The following is a 16,561-nucleotide window of genomic DNA, read 5'->3' as shown; positions in this document are numbered from 1 at the left end:
GAAATTGTGAAATGAAGAAATTTGAAAACGGGTTCCTAACGAGTGAAGTGTTTTATGAATATGTAATGGAAGGAGTGTTTCAGAAACCTTACTTAATGTTCCATACATCAGGTTTGTTTATTTTTGAGCGGAGAACTAGTTTAGTTGGACTCTGCATTTAAAATTTCCATTGATTTACTTGAAGTATAAGGTAATAATATAATTAGTATGTTTGCAAAAGTCACTCTGGTACTTATGCCTTTGCATCGAAGGGGGGGGGGGGGGGGGGGAGGGCAGATGAACCATTAATACTACTTTAAGTGTATTGTAGTGCAAACATATTGAAAAGTCAAGTACGTAAGTTCTTTACAAAGAAAAATCGTCATTCGAAGTAATCGTCTAGTGTCCCAGATGCTGAAATTAACCCTACAGGAACTGAGATGGTTGCTAGGAAAGAGAGTGATCAAGGGTGTTCGACTTCCGCTCAGAATCGTGGAGAATGAAAATATGAATATGCGCCCATGTTCTTCTGTCCTTGAATCTTGGCATGTTGAGTACGCAGCTTCTTATTGATTTGCTTCAGCTGTGGCCAAGATTGATATTGATATTCATTAACAGCTAATGTTTCGGCGTTTTCGCCTTCGTTAGAGTCTGGAAAAATAAAAGGCATTAGTGATTTATTCTCTCAAGCGTCGTATCTTTATTGAAGTAGGTACTTAGGTAGGCACTAGACAATGTGTTGCTGTTTGAGTTTGCCTACCGTTGCCGTGACTACCGTTCTTTCTGTAGGGTGGTAAGAAATAAAAAAAGAGAGAATAAATCACTAATGACTTCGATTTTTTCAGGATCTGACGAGGGCAAAAGCCCCAAAACGTTTGTTGGTAATAGATATCAATATCAATCTCGGCCACAACTCAACCAAATCGATAAGAAACTATGAATATGTAATCCTAGTGACAGCCTGTGATTTGATACACCAGCTGTAGTATAACTGTAACTGGTGTATCAAATCAGAATTATATCAACCATAGAAGAAAGAAATGCTTGGTCGGGAATTTTTAGTGAAAACTTAAATGTTAGATTATTATAAAGAGGTTATGGTAAACTCAAATTTGTATTGGTCGGAAAACTCAGAATGCAGGCGACATTGGGCAGTGTTGAAAATGATCATCTGACTAGGAAATATTTAAATGTGTTCAATTGTACTTCTTCTTCTTCGTCAGCGCACGTCCTCTGGTGGCGATGTCCTCTTTGTAAGCCAAATAAGGTGATTTAATAACACACCATTTGTCCGATCTAAGCTGAACTGAGCTATCTCACCAGAATCTTACCAAGATATTTGTCAAAGTATTCGAAAAGTGATTTCTAGGATATGCTCACGATTTTTTTTTGCTTCGAAAAGAGCAATTTTTTAAAAGTACTATCTGTACATGTACTATTTTCATTAAGGAAGGTATAATAAAGAGAAGGCGATGGGCCAATAACCGCCGCGGCGAACTGGATTGAGACTTCTAGCCCTGCTGAGTTCAGCGCGTATGAAGAAAGGCAATGAACCGACTCGTATCAGTAGATAAATTCTACTTCAAAGGAAAGTAGAAATGGCATTTGTAGCAAAGATCGGTCGTGAACACAACAGAACTATGACAAAGATATGTAACTTCCTAAAAAAAAACCAAAAAAGAATGAGACTCTCGAATATGTTTACTGAACAAATCAATCCATGTCAGAACGTTGCAGCACTGAAATTAAAATACTGGAAAATAACCCGCGTTTTGACGTATCTGTGTTTTTAGTCGCTTGACTTGAAATTTCTCAAACGAATACTTCTCAATTAAAGACAGCGCATCACGAGATTTACGATGTTTAAAAGGCAGTGTTGCGGGCGTAGATAACGGATATGAACGTGCTCACGCTCAATTTCCCTAATCGTTCTGGAAAGGGGCGTGGGAAACGGTCTTTGTGTTCGAATTTCCTACGAGGCGCCTTACAACGCGCCACCCCTGCAAATCCGCCAGCTACAGTAGCCTATCAGTTCGTTTTGCTTCAATAGACTGCTAGCCTAAGCCTCACTGACTTTCGTCCGCTCGCTCGCGGGTGCGGCGCGCGCACAGCGCTGGCGGGTTTATAACGCTGCTCGTAGGAAGTTCGAACACAAATGCCGTTCCCCACACCGTTCTTCAGGACGACAAGGAGGAACTGAGCCTGATCAAGCCCATACTCCTGATCTACACCCCTGATACCATCTTTTTTTTGGGAGATCTCTGAGCAATTGGCGTGATATGCTGCCTTTAATTCATCTTTACATCTCCACATCAAACCATCTCTTTCGAGTTCCAAATTTCTGAGCAAAACATGGTGTACACGAGTTATACCTCCAAGCTTCGACACACCTTACGTCTTGCGATAGTAATGATGAACACCTTATGAAATGGAAGACCAGTTACTCCTTACAAGTATAATAATTCGCCAGCATTATATCATTATAATATCACGCAACATTTTCTTTTCTTCTCGTCTGATTCCTTTGCTGACGTTTCCGAATCTACCTTTGCTGTATTGCTTATGAATGGCTTCGTCATATTGGATGATTCCATTCCTTTAACCTGCAACGTAGAAGTAGATGCCCTATTCAGACAGGTAATTTGTGATGCACTAGAACAAGAGAATAGAAAATAGAATAGAATGGGGAAGTTAAAGGACTTGGGTCAGAATCTCGTCGACACTTGGCCAATGCGACGTTTCATCCTCGATATACTTGTAGCGCACCGTGCCAGATTGATCAACCAGAATAGCGCCTCCCTCAACAAACCATCCATCGCTTATGCGCTCACAACCGATCGTTTTTCTGCATGACTACCTTATTTGTGATGAATGACATCTTGTCTTCATTTGCCACTGACGTCTTTTTTTGTTCAGTTGAAGGTCCTGCTTCATCCGTCAGTGATACCTCAACCATCTGAAAAATTGTTGGGCACAATTAATTCGGGAATTTTAGCACAAAGCAAGGTGAAAGTGTGCGGAACCTGGAGGAGGGCATTCCACCCAGCCAGTTTTACAGCTGATCTTCGATGAGTCTTGAGTTCCGAATATGCTTCATTCTCATCATACAGCTTCCGAAATGGAACGCCAATCAGTTTGATGTAAGATCCGCCTGCAATCACTTCGTTCTAGTCCAACAGGGAGAAGAGTTAGAAGAAGAATCCAAATTTGGAAAGAAATTGCATTTGAAATAAAATTCTTAATATGATCCATCTTCGATGACTCGATTCGATTACAAACATTGAGCATTAGATGAAGCGAGATGATGACCATCCATTTACCATAAGACAACTTTTTGTTCTTTTCTTGATCCTTACCAGTTTATTAGTGTTTCATCAATCTCCACTCTCTTCCGCAGATATCGATTTAACTGCTCATTCATTAACATTCAATCTGTTAAGTAATCATTTAATCATTTAATGCAATAAGAAGGGCACAGCTATCAATTGAGCCCCACTCTTCGTGCTGGTCCTTTCATGACTACCCCACCACAATAACTTTTTTTTTGTTTGTTGCGGTTATTTGCACCCACTGGCTCCTTGAAATTTGATTTTGTACACCAGAAATCGTTAATTATGATTCTTTTTTTTGTTAACCCGATCGATGACAAGAACAATCAGCAAGAGTGATATCATCTTACGTAAATTACTTGAAATCTTCGTCTGATTGCCTGAGTAAATTCTTCAAACTTCAAATTTGTGCGAGTTTTCACGTTTTCCTGAGTTCCGGTTAGAGTTCACAGTTTTGGATGAATTGAAACAAACAGCCATTATAGAGTGGCACAAGGAAACGGGGAATTTTGGATGTAGTAGTGGCAACTCTGAGGAGGCTGTTGACGGGAGGGAGTGGTATCTTTTCAGTACACAACTACTTGCCATTTAGTAACCATGGACCAGTGGATCGGTTCATAACGTCCATTTGCAGTCATGTCATTTTACAAAAATGGTGACAATGCGACTGCTGCCCAACGGGAATTCCGATATTGTTACAATTTAGTGCGCCAGCCTGTGTATCAACTTGTCGCACCATCAACAGATGGGCTAAGAACTTCGAAGAGGCGGGTTCAGCCCAAAAAAAGAAACCACCAAGGCTCTAACGCACACAATGAACCTCAGAGAACGCCGAGTTCGGGCCTCAGTTGCAAGGAGCTCACAATGATCGGAAGGAAACGCATTGAACCTATACCGAAGAACCGTCCGACGGATACTCCGCAGCGTGAAGTTTTACTCTTACAAAATTCAAGTTGTACAGGAACTAAAACCGATTACGTGGCTCGTCAACTGTTCCATAAAAAAAATGATTGAGAATATCAATGCAAACCCCGATTTTGTTGACAATTTTTTCATGTCGGATGAGGCGTGAGGTGCTGGTGCAGATTGGAATGCTGACGTTCCGAACTGTAATATCGTCGGATTCCCGTTGAACAGCAGTGGCGCTATCATAATTTTTATAAAATGACCTCATTTTTGTAAAATGCACGCCGTGAACCAATCCACTGGTACCTGGTTACTGAATTTCAAGCAATTGTATGCTGAAGACTTGCCATTCCCATCTGTCTACCAACTCTTCATGCCTGTCACCACTAAATTCGAAGTTTACTGTTTCTCTGCGCCACCCTGTAGAATGGTTCCTACCTTTCCGTCAAAGAAATTGGAGTTGGCTTTGAGCGTCTCCATCTTGTACTTTCATACGTTCTCACTTTCTAGGCAAAAAACAAACCTCTTGAACCGATGGGAGGTCCCTTTGTCAATAAATAAACATCACATCCAAGCTGATTGAATTCACTCATTTTATTATGCAGTGCCACAATGCGTTGATTTACTTCAGGAGAATTGAACGACCTATGGTGAGAGAATTGGATTAGCTCTACAAATGCGCATTAGTGCCCAGCTGATGAAACATCTTTAAGAAGGTATGAATTTACCTGACAACAACAACCAGTACCATTTTAAAAGTAGTTTCCTTCACGTAGTAGGCTATAGTCTTGCTTTCAATTCCTAATTCAGGAAGTACCTCTGAAAAGATCAACTAACTACTTGGAGACAAAATCTGTACGGGATTTATTTCGCATTTGCAATGACATGCTACAACTACGGTAATGGATACCTCCATTAGAATTCTTGGAGCACGGACCAACTTTTTCATCTAGCTCTTTTTCGATCCCATCGATGAAGTCATCCCAACTCTTTATGCACTGATGAAAAGATGCCATATCGGACTCTGAAACATGAACGCACAGTACCTATAGAATTCATAAACAAGAGACGATTAACGCATATGAACCCAGCTATAGTAGAGTCAAAATGACATGAAGCACGGTGCAGTTGCGTAAGCGTCTGCGCTCGATTCCATTCGCTGTCTCCACCGCGCCGCGCCGCTTCGGGCGCAACCGCTTATGCAACTGGATCGTGCTTCATGCCGTTTTGACTCGACTATACATATGATCAGGTCAGAATGACCTGATGCTCGGCGTGTCAAATGTAATAAGCGGCTGCGCTCGAACCGCGCAGTTGCACTGGCGTTGCGAGCGACTCGGCTTGCAGCGATGAGTGGAGCTAAAGGGGGTCCCGCCTCGAGCGCCTTATGCTACTGTACTGAGAGTTTTGACTATAACTTTATCCTACACTTATATAAGGCGCAAAATTATCCGTTCTTCTACCCGAAGCGAATCTCCACACTCACTCCGAGATTAGTGTCCCAATCCTCGAACTTAGGCTGTCGAAGTCGGCCATTGTGTAGCCTACCAAAGTGTCGTTCTATCTTTGTATCGCAGAGGATAGGACGGGACTTAATCCTTAGATGTAATCGACGGTGCAGATTACGATTTGCGTAGTCCGTAGAAGATAGCTTACAACAAGGGTCGATATCGTAATTTTTTCGAACTACGACTGCACACCTATCACTTAGAGTTTCCGGAATGCAACGAAAACTGCGAGGAGATTTAATTGCAGATGTAGATGTATGGAAGTTCCTACGGGCAGTTATCGATGTAATCGACGTTGACCTATTTCTGCCATGTAAACTGTGGAAACTTGATAACTAATGTATTTATATGCAGAATCAGAATTTCCACATATACCAGGCAACTTTCGTGCTTTCTAAGATAATCTTTAGGCTTCCGATGTAATCTCTAGGGGTACTCTTTTGTGGCTTGGTAATTAAGTATTTTTCAAGCAGCCTTGCTTTCTTACGTCAGTACCTGTGTGTAAAACAGTGTTACGAGCACGTGAGGCCGGCCGGCGAAGCCAGCAGCTCCCGCTGGTTTCGAATATGCTGAGGTTGGTGTGATTAAGTATGTATGTAGATGGAATTCAGGCCTTCTGACGTGACGTAAGTTGTAAATGTGCATTCATACCCTGGAATTTTTACTGCGGTGCTCAACGCAACAAATCGAGAGAGTCTACTCGAGATTTCCAAGCAAACAAAACTAAATTAGTCTTCTTCGATTCAATACATCCATATTTTGAGGAAACCAAGTCACGGCTACACTTTGCCTCACTGTTCTACTCTTCATCAAAAGTGTAAGTCTTAATGATATCACAGAAAGAACATTTTGTTACCTGAATCAGGAGCTTGGAGTGCTTCTACAGATTTCTGGAATTCAACCACAGTTTTCACATTCAGCACTTCGAAAAGTTTTGCAAGCTCCACGCAAAACTCCGAAGAGATGTACTGGTTTTGAATGTAGTTAACAGCAAAAACCACTGCCGAGTTGTGTTGGAGAAACTGAGAAGTCGGTTTTATTTAATCAAACGAATTTCACCGATTTGAAAATAGTCACTTCACCTCTTTATATTCGTCCATTTTGATGCTGAAAAACTGTACAACACTCTGGAGTTCGTCAAGTGCTGTTTCGTGGATTCTGTTTTCTCCAGTGGGAAGGATTAGAATCTGTCTCACCTGAAACTTTGATATCTCGAATTCATGATGGTTGAAATTGCACACACATATAGCTAAGTATTTATTTTGTTTGGTTAGGAAATGGTTAAAAGCAATTATTTGGGACGGAAGGGGTATCCAAATGTTTCAAACATCGAATTTATTGGATTTGCAAGTCAAGCCAGTCTACTAACTTTACTAAATGGTGGGATTCAGCGCATTTGTGAAATATAACATCTCAACACTCGTTTTCTCCAATTAATTTCAGTCTGTGCACTTTCAAGTCACCGAGACGTTGCTCAGTATTACAATGCGTTTGTGAAAAGGAATGTGATTGATAGGGCGTTGATGAAGCGTTCTGCTGCAAACTCAATAACAGATAACAAAACAAATCAAGTAATAAATTGCAATCGAAAATTACCGAGTAATTTGCTCATGGTTAGAAACGAAGTTTGAATGTTAAGTCATCAATTGTTTATTTTAACCCAACGTATTTGGGATCTCACCAGAAATTCAATGTTTTTTCTCCGTTCGCAAGATTCCGGTTTCAATGCGGACTGATTCCACAAGTGTAGGTTCATTCAATAGCACCTGTCGCTATGCGCAATGTTGCAACGTATAACGCTTTTTTAGAAGGATGCTTGAGGAATTTGAAACAAAGATTTCGACGTAAGTGCTCTGGGATTCCACATGACGCTCCCTCCATCTCGCACACCCATCACAAACGATGGGGGCTGCGTAGTCCACATGCGGACAACACCGCGCGGGACCGTGTAGTCTACGTGGACCACAGTTGTTCTCTTTTGCTTTCTTTCTTTGATTTAGCTATATTTCCACTTTTTGTCACTTTTCTTCCCGAGTAATTAAATCAGATTCAAGGAAACAGTTTATTATACGGTCTCGGGAAACCTTTCATTTTTTGAATTCTAATGATAATAATGATGGCATATGGGCGGCAAAAAAATGCCCGGTCATTGATGGCTAAGTCTTCCCAAAACACGATTGTCGTACGTGTTAAACATTCTGGATGCTTGAGGATGTTATACATCAACCGTGCTGTATTTAATGCAATAAGTCTGAAGGCAGCATATCACGAAAATGATGATGTTGGGATCCTTCATGGACAATATAGAGTTCGGATTGTAGGTTAGAAATATGGGTGTGTCCAATTCTCATATGGCATCGCTCAATTCTCTCTGAGCGTCCTGGAGAATTGCGTGGGAAACTTTTGCGATACCTTAGAACGCGTCGTCCTCTTGAACATAACCTCTTCCCTATTGGCCAATTCTGGCGCTTCTGGTCGATCGCTTGCTTCGTTATGGTCAGTTGTTGAAAGTAGAGGTCCGAATTGAGCGTTTGGCCCGGTGGGCGGAGCTCATAGCGGATGATTGGCCTTCAGTTCCAGCAAAACCTTGCTGCCCGTCCATCCGTGGTTGGCGATCGTTCCGGTCGGCTCATTGCGATTCGACCGGAATCTTTTCCAGATTTTTGTTCTCAAAATGTCATCTTGAAATCGCCGTATAGTATAACCCGATGTGATGTCTACATCTTCAGATATGACTCACTAAAGTCATATAGCGTATACGCTCAGAGCTTTCTACTTCACCTTATATTTGGGATTTCTCTACGGATAGGAGGTGGTAGAGTTCAGCTCGCAAGTGCTACAGTCCGCAATCATAGGAAATGAAGGCTCTAAGTGGCGAGATTAGGGGAGCCAGCGGTTTGAATCGAACGCAGCGAATTGCAGCGATGGCTGCTGCTAGCAAGGGTCCCCACTCGATCCGCTCCACCGTACCGCTTCGAGTGCAGCCAGCAACGTAATTGCACCGTGCTTCTGCCATTTTGATAGCACTATATCTAAATCACAATCGTGGACGTGCTCCCGGTCTGTTCCCCGTTGTGAGTCGCGTCGTTGGGGGATGAGAACGCGCAGGAAGACTACTCAAGCGTTCGCCTAATCTGTGGAGGAGTTTTGCGTTTTTAATGTTATGCTTGTGAACGGCGCTCCAGCTTCTATCTGCTAATGGGCGCATCTTCACCTGTGAAAATTCCTGTGATTAAAAAGTTACGATTTCTCCAACTCACCTCGTCTTCCAGAACACAAGTGTTGGTATTCCCCATCTCTCCAACGTTCATTTTGCTCGTAGTCTCGATTCTGAAAGAAAGGGCATGTTGGTGTACACATTGCACGATCTAACAAAGTTTTATGAAGGACAAGCTCTTTTTCTCACGTCTTCGCCTTGTTTCAGACAGCAGGTATTACAGGTATTATTAAAGTAAGGTAATAAGTACATATCGAAAAGAAAATATTAGAAAAAGAACATGATAGATTCTAGATAGTATGAGTTCTCATTTTGGTTCATGAAAATTAGTTTGCTATCCATTTTGTGAAATGGGTTGATCTCAGAACTTTCTGGTGACTATTGTGAAGGATTAACCCAGAAGAGCTGAAAGCGGATCCTCCACTCGTCCTAACCTTATTCAAGACAAAAGTTCATTATTTTTGGTATATTCGTATAATCTCAATATAAGATCAAATAGTTACTGAATCAAACTGCATAGAAAATAGGAAAAAATAATTTTCAGGCATATTTCTAGGGTATGCAGATTTCTATGCTTGAGTCATAAAATGCTTTCAGCGAAGTTACAAAAAATTGCAACCTAATACTTTACTGCTGATATATCTCTAGTAACAATCCAGGCATCAACCCACGAATCTGAGGTGGTACGGATTTCAGGTGGAGTATTCGTATAAAGAATTAAGGAGAGGGTGGTGATTCCGTCCATTTCTTCCTAAGTGCCGTAAAAAACGGCTTGGAAGATACGACTTGGAGCGTTCCGACGCGCTATTTTCTACAAGGAGCCCGACTGGAGCGCGCCAGCCGTGTGCACACACCGCACCTTCCAAGCCGTTTTTTACGGCAATTAGGAAGAAATGGACGGAATCATCCACCTCTCCATAATCTACGATCCCGTATACGAATACTCCACCTAAAATCCGTACCACTTCAGATTCGTGGGGAGATGCCTTTAAAGATCGATGTGCCGATCCAGCGCAGAAAAACAGCGAATTGCTGGATAAAAAACCAATTCACAGACTGAATTCGCATTTGACATCAGTCTATTGCTGTGAAGTTAACCTAATTGATGAGGAGAAAATGTTTGGCGTTGATTAATCCTTTTAGGAAACGCTCGAAATTCATGAATGCCTACACAGTGACTTGAGGAAACAACCAATATGTCAAGTCAGTATTCTTATCCTTCCAGGCAAGTTTGGTGCCATGGTATAGTCTCGGACTGACCAAAGGATTGGGGGGCACACGGCGGCTTTACGACAAAATCCACGCAGCAGAACTCGTTACCACTGCGCTAACCCCGTTTCATGAAATTAGCTCAACAAGGTTTACTCGTACTTTATAAATGATCAGCAGGTTGAAGAGTAACGTATGGTTAACGTCTATGGGAGGGTGTTGACGTTTATCGATGGAAGAGATGACCCTTAAGAACGAAGTAGACATCAGTCGGATCCTGGTGCTGCATATCACCACGGGAAACAATTTCAAACCATTGCAGTGGACTAGCTTTCTCAGCTCGCTGTGTGAAAATAGTAGTACTTCATCTACGTGCATGACATGATGTGATGCTTTTGCACTTTCTGCATATCTGACGCTGACTGACTTTTCCTCAACCTTCATTAACCATGTAATTACCCGACTAATTCGTCATTCTGGACTAAAGATTTTTTGATTGGCTCCGAAGAATTCTCTTTGTTCGAAGGACGTACACGTACTTATTTATACATGACGTATCTTTCGCCTGTACCCTGAAACAAAACTGGGTGAAGGAATACACTCAGCAATTTTTTGGTGGGATTGGACAATTGAAACTTTCTTATTGTGGCTGAACATTCTCCATTGTAGAAGTTTTGTGTAATCAACAAAGGGGTGGCACTTCGAGTAATGTAAATTATGATACAGATGATCACAACATTGTGCATGCACTGACAACATTACAGATGCGTTCATCCGAATAATTAAAAATGAACGCTTTTGCTAACACACCGGCATTGGATGAATATGAATCCCATCAATTTCATAGAACTCAATTATGAGAAAGTGGAGGATGCAAGATAAAAAGCATGCAAGTGGTCCGGATCAATCTCTCCGAGAACGCGCCTACACGTTCATTTCGGAATTATTTGAAGCTTATGAACGCGTGTACAACCAATCTAATATCGGGGAGCGAGCACACGTGTCAAGTCGATGTTGTTATCCTTCCAGACGGGTCTGATGATTTCGTGGAACGGAGAGAAATTCAAAGTCGTGAAATAGCATTTGGGGACTGCAATTTAGAAAAAGAAGAAATTTTGCGGACTTTTAAGATCAATGAAGACGAGCGGAAAGCAGATGTACAGCCAAAGCATGAAAAATACTAGGATCAGCATTACAGTTTCAAAATGAGGGCTGAAATTATGAAAACTTGCTGAGAGAGCTTATGTGAGTGTCTGATGCATAAAGAAGAAAACTCATATAAACAGAAAAGAAATATTCATTCCAGTACACCTCAGTGTTTGGGATAATTTCCGATGCTTTCCAACAATAAGGTTTATGTTGCGAGAATCACAACGAATCCCTTTCCGTTTTTAGAGGGTTCTGATTTCTGGATAGAAATCCAGAAATCAGAACCCTCTAACAGCAGCAGAAGCCTAGATGTGTCCCACAAGGGAAGTTTTTGTAATCAATCGGTAACAAATTCCACTTTGATAGTTCTTCTTCACTTCTACAGGTGTTAAGATATGTATCGTAAAATGAGCTAAGGCGTCTTCTGCTATTAAAATATCTGTTTCCTGGATTTGTACTGGGTGTTTCTAGTTTGCTGTTATACTTGGAAACTGAGTCCCAAAACTTATCGAATAGGTTCCTCCACGCATTGATTTTATTTTCCACTGCATTCTTAAAACGTCGTCAAATTAAAGTCATCAATTTTTTTTTTCAAAACGAGAACCAGGAATTAGAGAGCAGAACAAAATTTACAAATCGAATTAAGATTCAAGTGAAGACGAAGAGAAGAGCCGAACGGAGATATAGAACATCAGATGCTTCAGATGATAATCAAAATAATTACTCAGAAGTCGACGAATGATTTTTGTAATTTTGCTTCAATTTAAAAGAGTCTTTGTTGGATTTAAGGCTATAAATAGAAAACAGAACAAACGTGCTTGAAATAAAAAGAAACTTAGTTGACAACATTAATAGTAGAATAACACTTTGATATTCGACACACATCGCCGCTTCCACCCTTTGAAAGCTTTTTTGCTATGAGAATGATGCTTGCTATTTGCCAAATAGACCAAACGCTGCCAAAGCCAACCTTATTATTACATTTGCTATTTCCATCCATACTTTGTTCTCTGCATTCTTGCCAACGGGTCTGTTGGAGAAAAAACCGAGTACGGAATTACAGGTCGTTAGACCGATTACTCTCAACTCCCATATTTCATTCTGAAGCCATGTTCAAAAAACTCGCAGCAATTAAAACAGGGAATTTATTTAAACATGTTAATGATTACTAAGTGGTTAGGTTTTGAATTATATTGCATTGCATGAGAAACGGAACTCCAATTTTGTTTTGGGGGAATGCTTCGTTCCATTAAATGAGACTCCTGCATAGAAAGCACCTGAAAGTCTTTGTTGTGCGGATCTCTCATATAGATGTAGTAATAGTAGTTCCGAGTACTTTCAATTGGTTGCTGGTCGCGCCTGCTAGCGTCTCTCAGCGCAGGAGGACCGCTCTCATCTAAACCTTTTTCTAACAGTTACCTAGCTGAGTAGGAAAGAGGGCAGTCTGAGATCGAGGAGTACACTTTTGTACTACATGCAAGCCTTTGCATAAGTAATTATTCCTGTAGGTCTTATTATTTCAAGGCTGAGCTTCTGCAAACTACCGGAACTGATAACCAGCGGAGTCTTACTTAGATATTTGGCCCGCCTTCAATGGATGTGCGGTTCCTGGCATCATTTCCACTCGTCTCGTCCCCTTGCCATTGTCGTCCAAGATGTGCTCAAGTTTCGCGAATGACGTTGACGAAGTCCTTGAGTCGTATCCGGCTGAGCTCTCAGATAGTTCATCTGTGCGCAAACACATCATCCCTACTCGTTTGCAGTCTTCCTCGAGGGCGTTTCGTATCTCTTGAGATCCACTCTAACGTTCCTTTTGTCCATCTATCGTTAGTTCTTCTCACAATGTGGCCGGCACATCCACATCGGCAGCTTTCGACATATATTCCGCAGGGTCGCAGAGAAGGGATATTACTCGTAAGTTGGAGCAACGAAGACTAGCTAGATGTTGTGTGAACCTGCTAAACTTCAGAAGACATCTTTCAAGTGCTTTATAGGTATTGAGTAGCTCTATAGATGCGGCAGCAGTGTCTGCCCACGTCTCCGTTAACAGAGCGCTATAAAATTTTGAGTTGAAGTTGTTGAACAGATAGCCACGGAGATCTTGGTCCGCCAATTAGTCCGTAGCTTCCCCGACGGATGCGAATGCTGACCATGCTGCTCCCATCCTTTTAATCCTTCCAGTCGTTTCCCGTATTCATAGAACGTCCCAAGTATACGTATGACAAAGTTTCCGTTTGGGAGCCTTCAAGTTGTACTCCTCCGACCTCGCGGTAGAAACCTTAATGTTCCTTTTTTCTGTTTATTCGCAATCCTACTCCCTTCCCTGCTTCATTCAGTTCCTTGAACATCGTTTCTGCTTCATTGGTACTTCTCGAAAAGAGAACGATGACGAAGATTGCAGAGGAATCTTCCATCAACACGTACTCCTTTTGTGATTTCATTATTCACTGCAAAGCAGCCGTGAGCAGCTTCGGCGATATACTTCGCCGCATCTTTCCAATGGGTACAGTGAGGGGCGGTGGAAAAGCTGTATACTAGTGGTACATCGATTGTAGCAATGTCCTTTGTCCTTGGCTATAGTCCTCACATACAACGCGTCCACACCTTGATCCACCCACCAACGTTGACAGTCGTGCATTCGTTTCTACGCTGTCGAAGGCTTTCTCATAGTTGGCAATGGTTAGAACAAGAGGGTATTCTCGCCAAACCCCTATGACCCTCAACACAGTTTGGATATGCTCCATGCAGCTGAAACCCTGTTTGTTTTTGAGGTTGTGGTTCATCCAGCGTCCTAGATATGGACGCGAGGATGATCTTGGTGAATAGTTTGTACAAGCCGTTCAGTAAGCATATCGAACTTTAGTTCCATCCTCTTGATAACCTTTCCTATAGATAAGAACGATTCGCGAGGTCTTCTACTGGCCCGCGATCCTTTCATTCTGAAGACAAGGCGCTATGTGCGCTGCTAGAATAACATGAAGCAGATGGTCGCCAGTCCAAAAAAGTCTGCTCATATAAAATCAGATAAGGGGATTGTGCCAGGTTTCACGTTCTTGATAGCGACTCGTGCTTCCGAAGCAAAAATCTGTGGTGGAGCTTCACCAGTGGGGATGATAGGGATTGTCAAGGAGACGGAAAAGATTTGAGCATGGATTTGCACCTCACTACGACAAGAGGTGCGAACCCCGTCATCGCTCATCAAGGCTGCTAGCGGAATATTATATTCGCGGAGGTCCCTGCAGCACTTCGTCAGACTTGCCCTCCTTTGTGCTGCTTCCACCGCTGGTTGCTAAGTATGTGGTCGATCTCCGCACGAGTCGTGCGATTGGGCGATTTCCATGTCCACCGACGGTGATCTTCCCTTATGAAAAGATAATTCCAATGAAAGAAGCTAATAACAGCCCGGCAAGACGACTGTCATTATCATTTCGGTCCATAGTCCAAATCTTCAGTGAATGATGTATTTCTCTTTTGTAGCCTTTCCTAGCTTTGCACTGAAGTCTCCGACAACGAATTTGTAGAAAAACTTCTTGTTGCGTATCACACCCTCCAGCTCCTCATAAACGCGTCCAGTTCGAGTTCATCAGCTGCTGATGCTGTTAAGTAGCAGTTGATGATGCTGATGGGGTTTTGACGCAAATGGCGGAGGCTAAGAATGGCCAGACGAGATGACGGGATCTCGTGAGAATCGACAGGATGGATGACAAATGGGTGCACGACAAAACCAACGCCGCTCACATTTCGCGACGTAACCATCTCTCCATGAATGACGAGTGCACCGGCATTCATCTGTCGTACGTCGCTACTTCTGTTCTTGGTCTCCTGCAGAGCAGTCACGTAGAATTTGATACCCTCTGCACCTGTGAGAAGAGCGTGCAGTTCAGCATGTGTAGACACTTTTCTCGTGTTGGCGAGTCTCCATGGCGAGTCGTGCATTTGTCACGTTGGTCCAGAATCGAAGACGTCCTGATATTCAATCGCCTCTCACTGGTTGTCACACCGTCTGATGTCTGAGACGGCAGTTCCTAGTATCCAAAGCACTGAGGCAAGCGTATTTGCTGGAGAAGCAAGGAGACTTTTCCCCAAACTAAGCAGCCCTGCCACGGCGAGCTTAACTTTCATCACAGGTCGTCGTTCAACGTCTATGAATCACTGAGCCACCTTGCGACATTTTGGTAAGACGGTGGTGACCCTATAAAACCGTTGTGGAGGAGCAGGGAAATAAAAAAGCTGGAAGCAAGGAACAGGGAAATAAAACAGCTGGAAGCTTTCTAATCATTGGAAAAGCAAGATCCTGCGTGAAATAAAGTAATAGGGCGAAAAGAAATTTCTGCAGATACAACTTAACTAATGAAAGAGTACTTCACTAAAGTAATTCAAAGTAATTCCAAAATTTAGAAAAGTTCAACAAGTAGCAGAAACGAGATCGTGAGTTTAGCTAGATATGGTTTTAGCAAATCGAAAAGCAGCCTGAATAATGTAGAAAGTGGGGAAAGACCAGGGAACACATAGCAAAACAAGCTTTTCTGAATTATTGCCAGAGCTCGCAGATTCCTTTCGACAAATTATAAGATTAGCTCACAACTGCTTCCACTTTTTTGTTTTATATCTAATATCTTTAAAGATGACAAGTTTTGTAGATCTCTGGTAAGCTTTCGTAAAAGCAGAACCAGAAGTTCTTAATGTTTCTTCGCTTAAACGTGTCCACATGTCACTATGTTTTGAGGAAGTCACACTTTATCAGCACTCAGAACAAATCCATAAACTAAATTCTCATTGTTCCACATAGCCTAGATTGCACACACGAAAGTACTCCACAATCTCGGATCTAATCCCCATCACTTTCAAGTATTTCAGAAGTGTTATGATCTAGTCGAAGAGAGGATATAGACAATTTTGTTTTTCGATGAAATTTTGCTGTCTCGAAGTTGTGTATTATTCCTTTTATTCTAATTTTTGGCACTAATGCAGAGGAGGCCTTAGTGTGGAATGCACAACTCCCGACAGATGAGCAGTTGAAGTCGAAATAGGTTCGTATAGTGAAGAAACAAAGTTTTTGCGAATAGAAGAGTTTTAAAAAAAATTAAAAAAAGACTTTCAAGGTTATCGAACGGATTGCCTTCACACTAAGTTATAAGACGGTTGCCATTAATATATTTTGTTCTCGTCGAATTTAATTAATTTTTAATCTAATATTTAATCTCCTTTTCTTTGTTTTGACGAACATAACTCCTTGAGGGACCTGATATAATATATATATATAT

The 16,561-nt window shown here is 41.8% G+C and overlaps 2 protein-coding genes across 3 annotated transcripts; both read right to left on the bottom strand.

The window, feature by feature from the left end:
• Positions 1-463: 463 nt before the first annotated feature.
• On the bottom strand, positions 464-13,044 carry RB195_018024 (uncharacterized protein; the record flags this gene model as incomplete). Of its 2 annotated transcripts, XM_064185261.1 has the most annotated exons (12): positions 464-630; positions 2,477-2,582; positions 2,680-2,778; positions 2,837-2,935; positions 3,003-3,130; positions 4,738-4,859; positions 4,943-5,033; positions 5,125-5,238; positions 6,579-6,744; positions 6,805-6,918; positions 8,983-9,052; positions 12,869-13,044. In XM_064185261.1, the coding sequence occupies 12 exons, from the start codon at positions 13,042-13,044 to the stop codon at positions 464-466; spliced, it is 1,452 nt and encodes a 483-aa protein (XP_064041142.1). The 2 variants fall into 2 exon arrangements, with proteins under 2 accessions (XP_064041142.1, XP_013305342.2); XM_013449888.2 differs by lacking the exon at positions 464-630 and having other exon boundaries at positions 2,460-2,582.
• Positions 13,045-14,837: 1,793 nt separating this feature from the next.
• On the bottom strand, positions 14,838-15,233 carry RB195_018023 (uncharacterized protein; the record flags this gene model as incomplete). Its single annotated transcript, XM_064185260.1, has 1 exon — positions 14,838-15,233. One exon carries the CDS (start codon positions 15,231-15,233, stop codon positions 14,838-14,840), a length of 396 nt encoding a protein of 131 aa, XP_064041141.1.
• Between the last annotated feature and the right edge of the window lie 1,328 nt (positions 15,234-16,561).

This window comes from Necator americanus, chromosome II, assembly GCF_031761385.1.
Source record: "Necator americanus strain Aroian chromosome II, whole genome shotgun sequence".
NCBI lineage: Eukaryota > Metazoa > Nematoda > Chromadorea > Rhabditida > Ancylostomatidae > Necator > Necator americanus.
The sequence above is the reverse complement of the archived record's forward strand: the minus strand, read 5'-3'. Positions and strand labels throughout refer to the sequence as shown.